Source organism: Brachyistius frenatus, unplaced genomic scaffold, assembly GCF_029030835.1.
Source record: "Brachyistius frenatus isolate BFR_SWC_R1_liver_20210118 unplaced genomic scaffold, ASM2903083v1 Contig_139, whole genome shotgun sequence".
NCBI lineage: Eukaryota > Metazoa > Chordata > Actinopteri > Embiotocidae > Brachyistius > Brachyistius frenatus.
This window is the reverse complement of record NW_027210738.1, coordinates 234044-250000: the sequence shown is the minus strand read 5'-3', so window position 1 is coordinate 250000 and position 15957 is coordinate 234044. Positions and strand designations below refer to the sequence as shown.

Here is a 15957-nt window from a genome sequence, read left to right as displayed (position 1 = left end):
GATTTAGTTAACTGCGGCATTAAAAAAACAAAAAACCTTCTATTTCTGCATCGTCCCGCTGACAGAATTAATGTTGTTCTGTTCCCGATCAGCTGAGTTCAGGAGGACGTAAATAAAAATAACCTCCGCCGACTTGTTTGTCAGATTATCTGCGGCTGCAAAAGCCGGTCATATGACGTTGCCCTCGGTCACATGAGGATGATGATGATGAAAGAGCTGAACAGAACAGAACAAGCTCCTGGACATGCACTCAGGTTTTTTTTTTGGTTTTTTTTTCCCGAAGCACTGAGAGACCTTTTTTTTTTTTTTTTTCGTGGCCTAGATTAGATCGGAAAGCAGGTCGTTTTCTGTGTCACGTCATTTAAAGTGACGACTCAGCAGATGTGTAAAAAAAACAACAGCAAAAAAAACCGTAACGCAGCATCGCAGATTTTTTGTTAATAAAATGATTTCTTCTGTCAGTTTGATCTCCAGGATGCTGCAGAAGGACCCGTCCCACCGCGCCTCGCTCGACCAGATCGAGGCCCACCGCTGGCTGCAGGGCCTGGACGACGCCCTCCTCACCCCGGAGGCCCCGCCCCACTGGCTGTCGGGGGCCCTCTCGCCCAGCTCGCCCCGCTGCGGCGTGCCCGAGTGCGGGGACCTGCTCGCCGCGAGGCCCCCGACGACCCAGCAGCCGTTCCCGGGGCCGTGGCAGCCCAGCCTCAGCCTCACCCTCCGCCCGCCCCCGGCCGAGGAGCCTCCCGTCGCCAAGAACCTCCCGGCGCTGCAGCTGATCTGCGAGGAAGAGGAGGAGGAAGAAGAAGAAGATGAGGAGGAGGCACAAGGTTTGGGGGCTCTGGAGGAGACGGTGGATGGAGCAGACAATCAAGACTGCAGGGAGGAGGAGGAAGAGTTGGGAGGCTTAGTGGAGATAAGGGAGGAGGAGGAGGAAGAGGAGGAGATGAAGATGGAAGTTGAGAAAGAGGACAGCGCGTCTGTGATTTCAGATCAACCCGTCGGTCACGGAGAACAACCGGAGAGTCCGACGCCCGAAGTCCCACCGTGCTCTCCGGCCGGTTTGGGGGTACCGTGCTGTCGGGGCCAGTCGGACCTCCCGACCCGAGAGGACGGCGAGGACGAGGAGGCGGAGCCTAACAACAACAACAAACTCCCTCAATCGGACTCCTCGGTGTCGGCGTCCTCCATCAAGGAGGCGCTCAAAACGGGCGAGAGGACGGGCGAGAGGCGGGGAGACGACGACGACGGCGACGGAGATGACGGCGACGACAACGTCTTCGCGGAGCGGCCGCCGCCTCACAACACGGCGGGCGAGCCGGCGCCGGGGAAACGTCACAGCATCAAGCTGCGCGAGAGACTCTTCCAGTTCCCGCTGTGCGAGAAGGCGCTCGCCTTCAACCTGCCGGCGCACAACAACAAGCCCAAGATCCTGCCGCTGGCGCAGTACAACTGCTGTCACGTGCTGTGAGCCGGGGAGGGGGGGGGGAGTAAGAGGAGGGGAGGAGGGGGGGGGGGCCGTCACCGATACTCACTTCGAAGCATCGATAGACGTCGTGGAGAAAAAAAGCGAGTCGGGAGTCTTCGGACCGACTCCGGTCTGCAGCTCAGAGACATTACCGGACCGGACACGAAGACGGATTCATGGTTTTTTTAATTTTTTTTTATCAAAATAAGCTATAGTCCGTTTTTTGTTGTTTTAAAAAGGTGCCTACCGCGATAAGATTTGATTCATTTTTAGTTCTGAACGATCCGGCACCGAGTAGATCACGTAATTTTATAATATAATGAATTATGATGAATAACTATAAGAAACTAGAGCTGCAACGCTGATTGACAAAGACTTTATAAATAACTTCTTTTTTTTTGAATACCTGTTTTGTTTTTCTTGGTTTTATTTTGCACGCTGAACATCCAAATATGGTTTCAGAATTTCTCCGTCAACCAGATTTTTTTTTTTTTTTGGGCTACCAAGAAAAAGGCAGAATATCACTGGACACTAAAGGAGGGCGAAAATCATACACTTGTAAATTTTTAAGAGTAAGTTTGTACATATTTTAAGTGTAAAAACAGCCTTATTTATGAATAGATAATATAATCTGTCACTTAAGGACCAAGTCTGATAGAAAAATTTGAAAAACATTGAAATTCAGTGTAAAACGCATTAATTATGTCCTTTTATTTTAGTTTGTGGGACAAAGAAGTGTTATTTTTCATTGTGTAATCAATCTGACAAATTATTTTCTTAAATTAGTCTATAAAACATCAGAAAACTGTTAATAATGTTAAATTACACAACTTTGTCTTGTTTTGTTCCTACTAATGTATCAAAACCGCCCAAAAACAAGAACATTTATTGTAATTTGATCCCAAAAATAGCAGAAAAACTCATCAAACATTTGGATATTTTTTTTTTCCTGAAAATGACAACAACAAAAACTCGAATTATTATTTCATTTTCTTTCAGTCAACGAATCGATGAGTTGTCGCAGCTCCGTTCGAACGCACCCCTGCACAACCTGCTTCTTCACGAGCTCTTCATATGAGCTGTAAAAAAAAAAGACTGTTATTATACGAAGCTGTTATAAAACTGAGATGATTTTCTGTCCTCTTTAATCCTGAAAAGTCTTCTGAACAGACTCGTCCTCACACACTGAATGAAAGCGTTTGTATTGGTCGGGTATTGACTGGGATGCAGGTCTTCCACTGTTATGTTTTTTAATTATTCTAAATATTTTTTTATTTTGGATGTGCAGATCATATAAAAAAAATTTAAAAAAAAAGCTACTTGATTTATTTAATTTTTTTTTTAAAGATATTAATTCTCCAGAGAGATGTGCGACTTTGTGCATGTTATTACTGTTATTTATCACCGTATACCTCCACGTGTCCACCGCTCTGACGGGACACTTCTTCAGCGGGACGACCGCGTCTCTCTACGAGCTGCATCCAGGGACGGATTCGGGGGGGGAAAGGGGGGGAGGGACAGCTGACGAGTCCCTTCGCGTCGTATTACTTTAACACATAACGCCTCTTGTGTGGTTTTCTTTGTCGTAGAGTAACAGAAGGCCAAAGCTGTACAGTGAAGCTTCCTCTTCCAGTCCAGTGAGCTTTTCTTTCTTTTTTTATTTCCCCCGCAGCTTCCTACCAAATTGGATTTTTTTTTTTTTTTTTTATTTTAGCTTGTGACCTGCGATCGTTCGCGCTCTCGCTCCCCCCCCCTCCCGTCACGTGAAATCTGATTATCGCTCACATTTCATCAGCCACGGAAGCAGAAAATCTGTGCATAACGAGAGGGGGGAGGGGAGGGAGGCGAGGGAGGGGTGAAATGATCCGTTCCCTGTGTGACTGCAGCCCTCGTTCTCTCCTCGTCTGTGTCCACTGACCTGCATTGTAACGTTGTAAGTAGGGCGTTCTCTTATCGGGAGCCGTGGACTTATTTTTCTGTATTTATTTATTAAAAATGGATTAAATCAACGGGATGGACGTGTGCTGTGTGTTTTTTGTTCTTTTTTGTTTTGTTTTTTAAACCAAACATTCCTGTCTCGACAAGACTTTTACACTTCAGAGGGAAATATGGTCCTTTTTACTTTTCGGGGTAAGATTACGTCTTAAAAAAAAAAAAAAAATAACACGCCAAAACGTGAAATAGACACGCTGGTCAACTGCAGCAAAAATGTGAAATAGCCACGCTTTGGCCTCTCTAAGCGTGACAGTTACACGCTTTTCTGTGGAGGACAAATAAACAATCCTGATGGTGTTTTTTTTCTAGATTTTAGCAACAAAAAAAAGTAGCTAACAATCTGTTCTCATCAGTGCTCCAAAAACACTTCTGGATGTTGAACATATTTCATTTAACATTTATATTCTTAACTCATCCTAACCGGGATTAAACAGTAGAAAATGTGATTCTTGACAGGTTTGCTCAAACATCAAATTCAAGGACCAAAATTTAATTTGATGTGAATATTTGTTTTGCAACTTTAACCAGATATCTCTTAAACACTTATCAAACGATGCACAAAAAATATAGTGATTCAGGTAAACTGTTTTTTGGGGAGGGCAGGCATGTGGGCAAAGTGGAAAGTAAAGAAAAAAGAAAAGAATAAGAACCCCAAACCTCTCAAAATGTCTGCTGGCTGGGAGGAAAGAGAGCAAACTGCCCTGCAGGCCTCTTTCATAGCAATCAGGAGTGAGTGGGTTCAGGTGTGTCTCATCCTCCGGACACACTTGAGTGTCTCGCGCACACACAGGACAAAAAAAAAAAAATGTAAACACACTATAATGCATCACATTTACAAAGACAACTTAATAAGTGTTCATGAAAAGAGAATAACTTTTTTTTTTTTTTTTTTTTTTTTAAAGGACTGAAACCAGTTTCTTCATTCACTATGATATGAATATCATATATATATATATCATAAAATTATTTTTATTCTGTTATATAAGCTTCTGTTTATTTTATTGTTTTTGTATACATGATTTCTCATTTACTTCTTTCTATAAATGTTGCAGAGCCACCTAGTGGCAACTTTGTAGTTGTTTATAACATATACTTTTATTTTTTAAGAATTTCCCTTCTTTCAGAAAGAAATCTGAATTAAAGGATTTGAACTTTTTGCAAGGGGAGTGAGTTTGATCTTTTGTTCTTTTCTTTAATTTTTTGATAAAAAATGTATATAACTGAACCATCTTTAAGTTAAACACATTCAGTTTTCTACAAACATCTGTACAAGTGTGTGACTGGACCACAACAATGTTTGTTTACATTGATTTACAGATTATATCAAATTGTTGCTTCTTTCATTTCATTCAGAGCAGCTCCAGTAAATTAACTATAGATGTCTAGTAAATATATTGCAGCAAAAAAGTTTCCCTCAAAAATGTGGTCGGAGTAGAAATTAAAGTACCTTAAAATTTGCTTGTGTACGAAGTTACTTTTCACCGCTGAACACTTCTGAAAGAACAACAAACCAGTTTCCTTCTGTGAGTTTATTATGATACAACCAGCAAACGTTACCAGATGGTTCACAACTTTATCTTCATGAACACCTCACACACACACACACACACACACACACACACACACACACACACACACACACACACACACACACACACACACACACACACACACACACAGATCTACGATGAGTGTCACACATGCAGCTGCAGCCACTTGAGGAAGTCTCACCGTCCACCTGCACTTCTGCTGAGTCAGTCCATCTGCAGGGTTTGTGAGAAAGCTACATGTGTGTAGTAATAAAATGTAAAATGTGTGTGTGTGGTGGCGCCTCCTGGTGGCCGGAGAGACTGCTGAATTCTTGATACAATAAGCTTATGTAATGAGAAACAATACAGCACTGTTCAGTGAGTGCGTAATGAGCGGCGGACTTCCCGGCAGGCTGCACATGCTGCACGTTAACGACGTTAAATCAAACCAGGACTGAAGAGTGCAAAAACCCACTCGTGATGTCGGCTTACAATGTGTGCGAATGTGATGTGAAGTAGTTGTTGCGCTTGTTGTTGTTTTGACAAGTGAGTAAAAAATAAAAAAAATAAAACCCACACTTTCAAATAAATGACTATTTTCTAAGAGCAAAGCACACAGCGGTTCTTTGGTTGCTTCTTCAACTGTATTTGTCTCCCGCCGCAGTTCATTGTTCACGATTCCTCAAACCAGACAGGGAATAATTATCTCCGACAGCATCATCATGGGAGGATGCAAAACAGTTCTTATCATTTCTGTTTTGCAAGAAATTGAGCACAACACCAGATGACAAGCTTATTACTGTGGGTCATTTTTGAATACGCAGTGTAAAGTCCAGGACTCTCTATTTTGCACCACAATGTTAAATACAGACTGCAAGTTTAAGAACTGCAATTCAAGCATGTTTTCTATCCATTTGATGGAGCCCTTTTTTTTTTTTTTTTCTTTGGTGGGGGGGTGGGGGTGGGGGGGGGCAGCACATCTAGCCTCGCATTACCAGACCCGAATTCGTTGCATGAATATAGCGGTCTGGCCCAAGCAGCAACCAACGGTGACATCATCCGTTCTGAAGCCTCCATTTCGGCATTCTGGCCATTTTGCTAGATTGGAGCCACGAGTGACCATATTTGGGCAAGCAAGGGAGGAGCCAGCGGTGCATCTGACTCGATCTGATTGGGAACCAGACAACACTACGTGCCACCCGCCGATAGCCGTAACCTGACCACATGCCGGTCAATCAAAGACACGCCCACCGAAATACCACTTTTTCAAGGCCTAAAATCGACCAGATTATTTCAGATGAGCCGTCAGAAAACGAATAAGAAGGACTGACTTTAGTGAATGACACCATAATGATAATGTCTTTTAGTCATGAATCCTGAACACTAACTGCTCATCACTAAGAAACACTTGTTGTCAAGTATTCCGTCTGACTTTGGCTCTGCCAGCAGCATCGAATACTCCGTCCTGTATGTCCTTTACTAAACAAGGTAAAGAGCTTCCTGTAACATCTCTACACCTAACCAATGCGTTCCCTTCACTGTCTAACATTCGAAAAATAAAAACACTTTTTAGCTGCTGTGGCAGTTGCAGCGTAGATACAGACGGGCGATCAATGAAAGGAAACGCCTGAATAAATGAGGGTCGAAACGTGACGAATGCAGATGCTTCCACACGGCTGACCTGCGTGATCCAATCAATCCGTCAACATCCAACCACGTGACACGTTCAACTGGAACTCGTAGTTACAACACGGGAAGTCGGGATCGACGCGTGCCTGCCGTTCAAGTGGTTTAGTCGTAAAAACACTGTTGCTTGGCAACGTGGACAGTGTCTAGAAGCCTAAGAGGGGGAAAGATGAGGCCGTTGGGAAGATGAACGTTTTCCTCGGACGAAGTACATCATTTAAGTTATGAAGACAAACTCTACGTGACTAAAATGACAATATATTATCTTAACATCCAACAAAAATATGAACTTCCACGACTGCTGACATTTCTGTAAACGTCAGCAAACACGACACAACTCGAGGCATGTCGAATATTTTGAGTTCCGACGTCGTGAATACCACAAGAGGGCACCGTTCATACGGACTATTCTCGCGTACTCGGTAAATACGACGTCATTCGAACGCAGCATCTCTCTGATACGTAGAAAAAAAACCAGCTGAATTGTATTTATGTGTAGCGTCAAATTACAATATAAGTAGATAGCATAATTTAAAATTTTATTTTTAGTTTGAAACTGAATTTGTACAAACTTGAAACGCAACATTTAATTCTGAATTTGAATTAATTTGCTCTGAAATGGCATTTAAAACTTCACTTCTCTAAATTCAGTTCCAAACTTAAAAAAATCTATTTCAAGTAGAGCAATTAAAAAATTCAATAAAAAATTATAAAAATTCGACTGACACATATTTCAGCCCGTCCTCAGACGCCGTTACGTTGGGTTCCCTATAACTTTCTCGCCCGTCTGTATCACATAAAGTTGCATTTTCAAATTGTGCACATCGCAGAAGATCCGTGTTAACGAGTGAGAGCAGCTGAAACACTTTAAGAGTATGGGAGAGGAGGGGGGGGGTTTCTTCCAAGATCCGAGGAACGATCCTTCCCAACGGGACGGGCGCCCTCGAACGACACAAAGCAGCGCCTCAACGCCTTGGAACGAAGATTAGGACTCTTCTGCCTGCAGCTTCTGGAAAACAAAATACAAAAGAAAAAGGGAGTTACAAAGATGAAGATGAAGATGAAGATGAAGATGAAGATGAAGATGAAGCGACGGGATGACGAGAACGACGATGGGCGACCTGCTGTCTCAGAGCCTGCATGGACGAGTACTCGATGTGCTCCCTCTTCTTCCGGATCCAGTCCGGTTCGTCGGGGATCAGGATCGCCATGACGACCTTGACGAGGATGAGCAGGTGCTGCGAACACACGCGAAGGTAAACGACGTGTCGGAGGGGGGAACACACACACACACACACACACACACACACACACACACACACACACACACACACACACACACACACACACACACACACACACACAGAGTTTTAAATTATTTTTTTTATCTCACCTCCACCAACACGGCCAGCAGCAGCATGTTGGTGCCGCTCATCCCGCCCTCCTGACCCAGCTCCTGTAACCGCGGCGACAGCAGCAGCAGCCAGCAGTTGGACACGACGGAGACGAAGCTGAGGACCTCGAAGGCCAACTGAAACGCAGGACAATGACTCGTTGGCTCTTAAGTGGCGCAGCGTGATACACGTCTTGTTTGTTCTTTTGTATTTTTGTTTTTTATGCCGACCTGCCACACGCCCATGTTCGCCACCGGCGGCGTGAACGGTTTCCGGAAGAGCCGACAGATCTTATAGGCGTCCGATCGGATCTCCGTCAGGTTGTTGAGGAGCAGCAGGACGGCCGTCAGAGGAAACACGCAGGAGAAGAGACTCAGGTAGCCGAACTGCACCAGGAGCTCGATGTACTCCGCGAACAGGCCCTGCAGCAAAAAAAAACAAAACAGGAAGTCGTCACACACACACACACACACACACACACACACACACACACACACACACACACACACACACACACACACTCCCAGCAGGGTGTGTTTTTAAAGAGTGTGTTTCTGAACTCACGGGAAAAGCAGGCAGGGTGCTCTGGTTCCGGAACTTGTCCTCCTCCGGGTCGTCTTCCCGCTCCTTTCTGTGGGGGGCGCTGATGAATCGGTCCACCAGGAAGGGGATGACCACCTCCGTCACCTGGTTGACGAGCTGCGTCACGATCAGCAAAGACGCGAGACGCTTCGAACGGGCGGAGAAGGAAAAATAAACGCCTGATAGTCGAGATTTGGGGGGAATTTCTCAAAAGGTTTGACACTCATTACGGCTACGCGGGCTATCTAGCCACCCGGCTAGTTTTTTGTGAAATCGTGAATCGGTTACGACTTGTTACCTTACGGAGCAAAGGTACGTCCTGCTTGAAGAATGCGATGTGGAAGAGCACCGCGAAGCAGTTGAAGAAGGTGAACTGAGGGAGGAGGAGAACAGAAACCGGGTCAAAGAGCCCGTCGGGTTTTAAAGAGGACGTGACGTGTTCGAGAGGAGGAACTCACCACCAAGACTTTGGCGGTCAGGTGGTTCTGGAAGGCCGATTCCTCTCTGTGGTTCTCTGAGAGGACACGGTGAGAGGCTTCGCATCATGAGCAGCGTTTTATTAGACATGCGTGATTCCCCCGTCCCCCGATGGTCTTACCCTCCGTCCCACTCACCGTATTCGGTCAGACGATTGGCCACCGTCTTGTAAACCGTCGCCAGCACGTTTGTGTAGAGGATGTGCAGCACGGAGGGCATGTAGATTAAAGTCTGGGACAGCAGGGAGTCCCAGTCTTTGTGCAGCTCCTTCACCTGAGCCTCGCCCCAGTAGAAACACAGCATGCCCAGCACCACCAGGCCTGCAGGGGGAGCCGCGACAGACGTCACACACGTCTGGAAGTCTTTATTCTTTGCGTCAAATAAAGAAAAATCATGTGACTTTTCTTACCGAGAAACATCCCCACCACCGGGAGCGACACCAGCGCCATGCGCAGGTCCCGCTGCCACCCGGGGAAGAGCGGCTCCACCCGACCCGTCACGGGGTTGACCCCGAGGTCGCCGTGGAAATCGGGCCGGGGTTCCGCGAAGCGGTCGGCGAGGTGCAGGGTGCCCCAGCGGTACGACAGCGAGGAGCTCCGGCGTTTCCACAGCTCCATGACCACCGTGGACCAGAGCATGCTGAACACCGCCTGCAGCATGTGGCCGCTCACCGCCGGCCCCGAGTCGTCTCCGTCCGCGCCCGTGACCCGCGGGCCCGACACCGACTCCACCATCTCTCTCTGAACCTCGCCTGCGACGGGCGGGAAGAAGAAGGACCGGTAAGTTTGTTCTTCGTCAAGCGGCTGGAGCTTGACAGGATCAAACCTCAATTACTGCCAAACGGTTGACCACTCGAGTTGCACATCGGTCCAAACCCGTATAGACATTGAACTCAAAGTGACCTTGACTTTTGAACTTTGACCAGCAAAATCCTATCAGGTCAACCCTGAGTACAAATAATTGTTTACGCCACATTGAAAAAGATTTACTGAAGGTGTTTTGGAGGTATCGCTTTCAAAAAAAATTCCAAGATGTGAGGTCACAGTGCCTTTAAGCTTTGACCTTTGACCCTCTAAAACTTAAACAGTTCATGAATCGTTGGTACTAAGTGAATGTTTTTTGCTAAGTTTAAAGAAATTCCCTGAAAGCGCTCTTGAGATATTGCGTTCACCAGAATGGGACATGAGACGAACGTGAAGTCCCAGTGACCTTGACCTTTGACCTTTCACCACCAAACTCTAAACAGTTCATTCTTGAGGCCGAGTGAACGATTGTGCAGCATTTGAAGAAATTCCGTCCGGGCGTTCCCGAGATATCATGTTAATGTGAATGTGTTGAAATTGGGGTCACGGTGACCTTGAACTTTGACCTTTGCTTCCAAAATTCGAATCAGATCATCCTTGGTTTGAAGTGAATGGGTTTTCCAAGTTTGACATAATTCCCTCGAGGCGTTCTTGAGATATCGCGTTGACGAGAACGGGACAACCTAAAAACATCGCCGACGCAAAATTCTGACTATTTTGTAAATTTGGTGAAAACGGTCTCCAATTATTAAATCCTGATTAATCTAATGATGTTCTGACATTTATTTATTTTTTATTTATTTTTTTTTTTTTTAACAGGCCTTTAAAATTAAGGCTGGGTGATTTGGACAAAAAAACTAATATTTTGATATTCCTTGTACGGATGACTAAACATTTACATAATGTCATTTTTGATAAATAATCACGAGTAAAGTAGACTTAATGAATAAAGTGGGTCAATGCCGACGTCATCGAAGACAAACACGAACAAAGATAAATGCACACACCCACCTGAGAAGTAGGTGATGGAGAGGCCCAGTAGGGCCGGCGGGAGCAGAGACCACGTGTAGAAATCCAGGAAGCTGAAGTAGAACGCCACGGAGCTCCCGAAATACTCGTTGACTGAATCTGGATAAATCACCAGTGAGAAACTTCAGATTGTGCCTTTAATTTGCATCCGTTTCAGCATGCCTGTGTGTTTACAAATCAGTCACGTGTGTGTGTGTGTGTGTGTGTGTGTGTGTGTGTGTGTGTGTGTGTGTGTGTGTGTGTGTGTGTGTGTGTGTGTGTGTGTGTGTGTGTGTGTGTTGTGTTTTCCACCCACCCAGCGGCTGAGCCAGCTGGTTCCCGGAGTACCAGGCTTCCCTGAGACTCTTCAGCTTGCCGGGGTTGTGGAGAGGAAACGTGTCCACGATCACGCCGGCCGACCCGAGTTTCTGCCCTAGTCGCAGAAAAGAGCAGCACTTCGAACCCAGAATGACTTCAGAACACGGCGATCCATATTTATATATAAACATATACGGTTACATAGAGACACCGAGGCTGAGGCCGAGTAAAGCGACCCCCCCCCTCCCCTCCCCCACTGATGGAACCGCTGAGGTCAGCGAGACTCGGACACGCAGTGGATACGGCTGGATGCTGAATCATTTGTTTGACTTCAACTGGCTGCATGTTTCATCGCAAACACTGTAAATCCTCACTTGATGATCAAATGTGTATTAATCCGCAGCTGAAAATAGTTCCTAATAAATGCTGCACCCGCTCCCAAATTTCTCCTATTTGAGTGACGACTCCAACAAACTATATAACAATATAACTGTTCTGGGAAATCACTGATCCTTTTTTAAAAAGGGAAATGATCTACAGACAGGGGAGGGAAGTCAGAAAGCATCGGGACACATTAACAGACTGGTTGTTGTCTTTTCATGGAATTTGTTGACAAAAAATAAAATCTCAGACAATCGCAGCCTTATTCTTTAAAGTGGTGAGTGTGCGCGTTGTTTGGTTTTTTTTTTTTTTTTTGTCCCCGAGGCATTTGAAATCCAAATAAACACTCGGTGGATTTGTCTTCACGTTGCTCCAAAAGTAAAATGATGAGTTTCTGAAATTTGCAGCCGACTCACAGATGTTGTCTCGGTTGTGAAGCGTGCAGCCGTCCGGCAGGCCGGGGATCCTCAGGTCCCTCCGCGCCCGCAGGCCGTCCAGCTCGTACTTCACCACGTACTGCCGCTCGGCCAGCGTCAGGAACACCTCCATGTTGTCTGTCACACACGCGCGCACACACACACACACACACACACACACACACACACACACACACACACACACACACACCCGGTAGACAGCAGGGACGTGAGCTGGTGCACGAACACACGAAAACGGTGGAAATAAAGGACTATAATGATTTTATTTCGCGCAATGACGACGACATTATTCTGTTGAAAATTGAGGAAACGAATGCGCTTGTTGAAGGCCATGAAATGTGGCTGAAACTCCTGAAAAAAAAAAAAGAAGAAGCGGAACAGATTCTTCAGAGTACCATGATGGCAAATTCTTCACGTTCATGAAACCCACTTTTTTTTTTATTGTTTTGCAAGAATTTTTTTTTTTTAAAAAAGGCCTTTTCTACAACACTCCAAACATTTGGTGAATTTTCCTGTCAAATAATCATTTTAATTTTGTTTTACTTTGAAATGGTTAAATAAAAATGCTCCCGGGTGGACGGGGCTAAAAGGCGGTGACGTGAGCAACCTGTAAAATCCCCACCTGTTGGCCTTGTTTCTTTAACACCCGTGTAAAGACAGTTCGAAGCTCCTACCTGAGTCTTTAAAGTTGTCTCTGTCGTGGTAGGAGAAGGCCTCCATGTCCCCGTTGCGGTAAGTCTTACAAAGACCCAACTCCTCGGTGGCTCGGAGCAGCGTGCAGCGCGGCGCCGAGACCACGATGATGTCCCCGATGGCGTCCTCGCCCGGGTGGGCCAGTAACGCAGCGCCTGGGGAGACACGGCGAGCAGCGACAGATTTACAGACACGTAAAAGTTCAAACCCGTGTCTGTCCAACATTTGCATGAGAAATCGTGTAACAAAATTGAACTTGCATGTGGCGTGCAAATGCAAATTCATTCAAAAGTCTCGATCGCTCGGAAGCTTTTTCTGACAACGACTCTGCTGTTCGACTGATTTCCAGCACAGGAGACGAGAGGGCCGTCCACCCCGAGGACAGAAGGACCGGACGTAAACGGTCCTCCGACAGTCAACTCTTCAGGACCAGGACTCGGCGGTCCGCCTTCATCTGATGGACGAGGGACACTCAACTAAGGACAGTACGACTTGTCCAGGGAAGCCCGATGGTTTGAAAGACGTCGTGCTGGAACAACCACCTCTCGACGGTGGAGCCGGTCTACGAGTTCCCGTCCCAGGAAGCTTGATGCCCGTTCACGTCAGGAACGACTCAACGTGGTAGCCGGGTACGTCAACGACCCAAAACCCAATAAAACCAGGACAATCAGGACCCCGACCACTCACAGGACAACTCTCAAGGAAGAAACCTTTTCGAAAGAGATGCCTTCAAGGACTCAAGCGAGTCCAGCTGCCTTCGGAAAACGGTATTCTTTGAAACGTGAGCTCCACAGTACCTCACCTCCATCTTTCTGCGACGCTCCGATCACCCTGATGAGCCACCGCTTCGTCTCCGGGCCGACCTTCTCCCCGAGCTTCACCAGGACCAGCGGCTCGACCCGCTCGGACACGCAGCAGGGGCAGCTCACTTTGGTCCAGCTCGGTCCGAGAGCGGCGGCGGCGCTCAGTTTGCCGGGCGCCTTCGCGCCGGTAGATTTATCGTCCGGCTGCGGCGCCGGTTCGCTCCGGTCACCGGCTCCACCTTCATCGCCAACTGCCTTGCTCATGGTGAGGCTGAACGGGTGGAAACAAAACTAAATGTTAAAATTGAGCTTTCATCCTCTGCGCTTCCGCGATACCAACAGAAGAGCCACGGAGGTTCATCCTCTGGTGAAACCGCACAGAGAAATATAAGGTCTACTGTTGGCATTGTTGAATATATTATATGAATATTGTTGTCAGTCCACCAGTTTGGTTCAAAATAACATTTCAACAACTATTTTTGTACAGTCGTTCATGGTCGCCAGAGGATGATGCCTATTGACTTTGGTGATCCCTCACTTTTTCTTTTCTTGCACCACCAGTAGGATGATTTTTTTTTTTTTGTCCTTCGGCCAAATATCTTGAATATGTCTTAAATATTGGAAGGATCCCAATGAAATATGGGTACAGAAATTGTTTGTACCCAGAGGATGAACCCCAACGACTTTACAAGCCAGTGCCATCACCAGGTCAACGGTTGAATTCTCGACATTTACATAATGGGTTAGCACAAACTTTTGTTCATTCACGGTTCCAAGTCGATAAATCCGAATAACTTCAGGGATCGTCTTTCCTTTTAGTTTCACGACAAAGTTAACATTTCCATTTTCTCGACAGCTTTTGGTGCAGATACTAACTAATAATATAATAATAATACTAACTAAGGCAAAAAATTTAACTATTATTCCCGCGAAGCGTCCGCATTGTCTTTGTGACCATGTTAGCAGGCAATTTCCACTTGTTAAATAAAAGTAAAATCCCACGTTGGTCCCTAAAATCTGAAATGTTTTTGCAACATTTTACGAAGCCATTAAAAACCACGTAAACTCCCCTTTCTGACCTTTTTATGATGCATCGCTGACATATTGGTGTTACAACAGTTGTGATTTTCATTTTCCACTTTGATGATTTGCATCAGCTACTACATTACAGACTGCTTCTGGGAGCCTTAAGATTTGCCTGTGAGGCTGAACATGCAACACTTTTTTTTTTTTTTTTAACAATCACCTGCCGGCTGCAGTTTTTCCTTCACACTCCGGTTGTAGTTTCAGTTGCTCGTTGCACCATCAAGACGTGAGTCTGCAGGGAAAGGCTTCAGTTTCATGGCAGGAAACGACGGTTATCCTGCACTTAGAGATGAATAAATAAACGTCCTCTCTTTTGACAGACACACATGCACTTTTGCGAGACAATAATAAGACACACTGAATGTGGTGAGAGTACTTCCTGTTGTGACTGAGCTGAATTGAAACAGGCGGTGACAGCGAGAGAGAAGATGAGACAGGAAATACAGCACCTGGCTTGATGATGAGGTTCTGGTCTCCTGTCCTACAGCAGAGCCCCCCCTCTCCGGACTCCTGTCTGAACACACACACGCACACACACACACACACACACACACACACACACACACACACACACACACACACATACACACACACACACAGGACCATGAAGGCAACAAAAAGAAAGCAGGAACGACACACAATAAAAGTCTGCACACACTTACCAGCCTCAGTGTGTGGTTCCGCCCAGCTTTCTATGGATACGCGCGTGCGTGCGTGCGCGTGCGCGTGTTTGTGTGTTTGATAGGAATGCGGAGGAACTTCCCAGAGACTGCAGGGTGTGGAGGGTTGTTTGGTTTAGATCCAGGCTCCTCCCTGCTGTTACACTGCTGCAGCCCAGGGTCCTATTGCACCACCGATTCAGGAAAACAAACGCACTTTACAAACAGATTTTTATTTTATTTTATTTTTAAATTTTGGATCGTCGGTTTTTACGATATTCGAAGAAACGAAGATAAATCCAAGGCTTCGTGTGTAAAATTCTCCCTTCTTTTTATGGTGTTGGAGTTGCATCTCTGAAAAACACCGAAAATGTGCTGGAGGTTCAGGTTCCTGAGCCCCAGCTAGCATTTCCGCAGGCACGCAGAACCCAAACGCTCAAGCTTAGATAATCGAGTTGGTAAAAAATATTTGTGACAACAAACTTTTTAAAAATGTCATTTGAAGAAAAAAACACTTTTTTGCTCAGACAAAACAAAAAGAACATTGTTTTGGATCTACTGGGCGTAGCTGCTAATTTAGCTTCGTTCAAGTACATTTTCATGACTAACTTACTTTCAAATTGGTATTTTTACTTGTATTA

General features: G+C 45.8%; 2 protein-coding genes across 3 annotated transcripts in view; one reads left to right on the top strand and one right to left on the bottom strand.

Annotated features, from left to right (window-relative positions):
- Positions 1-2560, top strand: part of snrkb (SNF related kinase b) — a 14164-nt gene extending 11604 nt beyond the window's left edge. The window contains 1 exon segment of the mRNA XM_069715193.1: positions 463-2560. Within this exon segment, the coding sequence (XP_069571294.1) occupies positions 463-1468 (1006 nt within the window). The 3' untranslated portion in view covers positions 1469-2560.
- A 4353-nt stretch (positions 2561-6913) lies between these two features.
- On the bottom strand, positions 6914-15457 carry ano10b (anoctamin 10b). 2 transcript variants are annotated; one of them, XM_069715155.1, is made up of 17 exons: positions 15312-15457; positions 15107-15167; positions 14818-14889; positions 13571-13842; positions 12750-12923; positions 12055-12192; positions 11256-11372; positions 10943-11059; positions 9538-9879; positions 9266-9448; positions 9110-9165; positions 8950-9024; positions 8634-8798; positions 8300-8491; positions 8069-8206; positions 7797-7913; positions 6914-7684 (listed from the first exon to the last, which is right to left on the bottom strand). In XM_069715155.1, exons 4-17 carry the CDS (start codon positions 13833-13835, stop codon positions 7661-7663), a joined length of 2103 nt encoding a protein of 700 aa, XP_069571256.1. In that variant the 5' UTR covers positions 13836-13842; positions 14818-14889; positions 15107-15167; positions 15312-15457; the 3' UTR covers positions 6914-7660. The 2 variants fall into 2 exon arrangements, with proteins under 2 accessions (XP_069571256.1, XP_069571257.1); XM_069715156.1 differs by lacking the exon at positions 15312-15457 and having other exon boundaries at positions 14818-14934.
- Between the last annotated feature and the right edge of the window lie 500 nt (positions 15458-15957).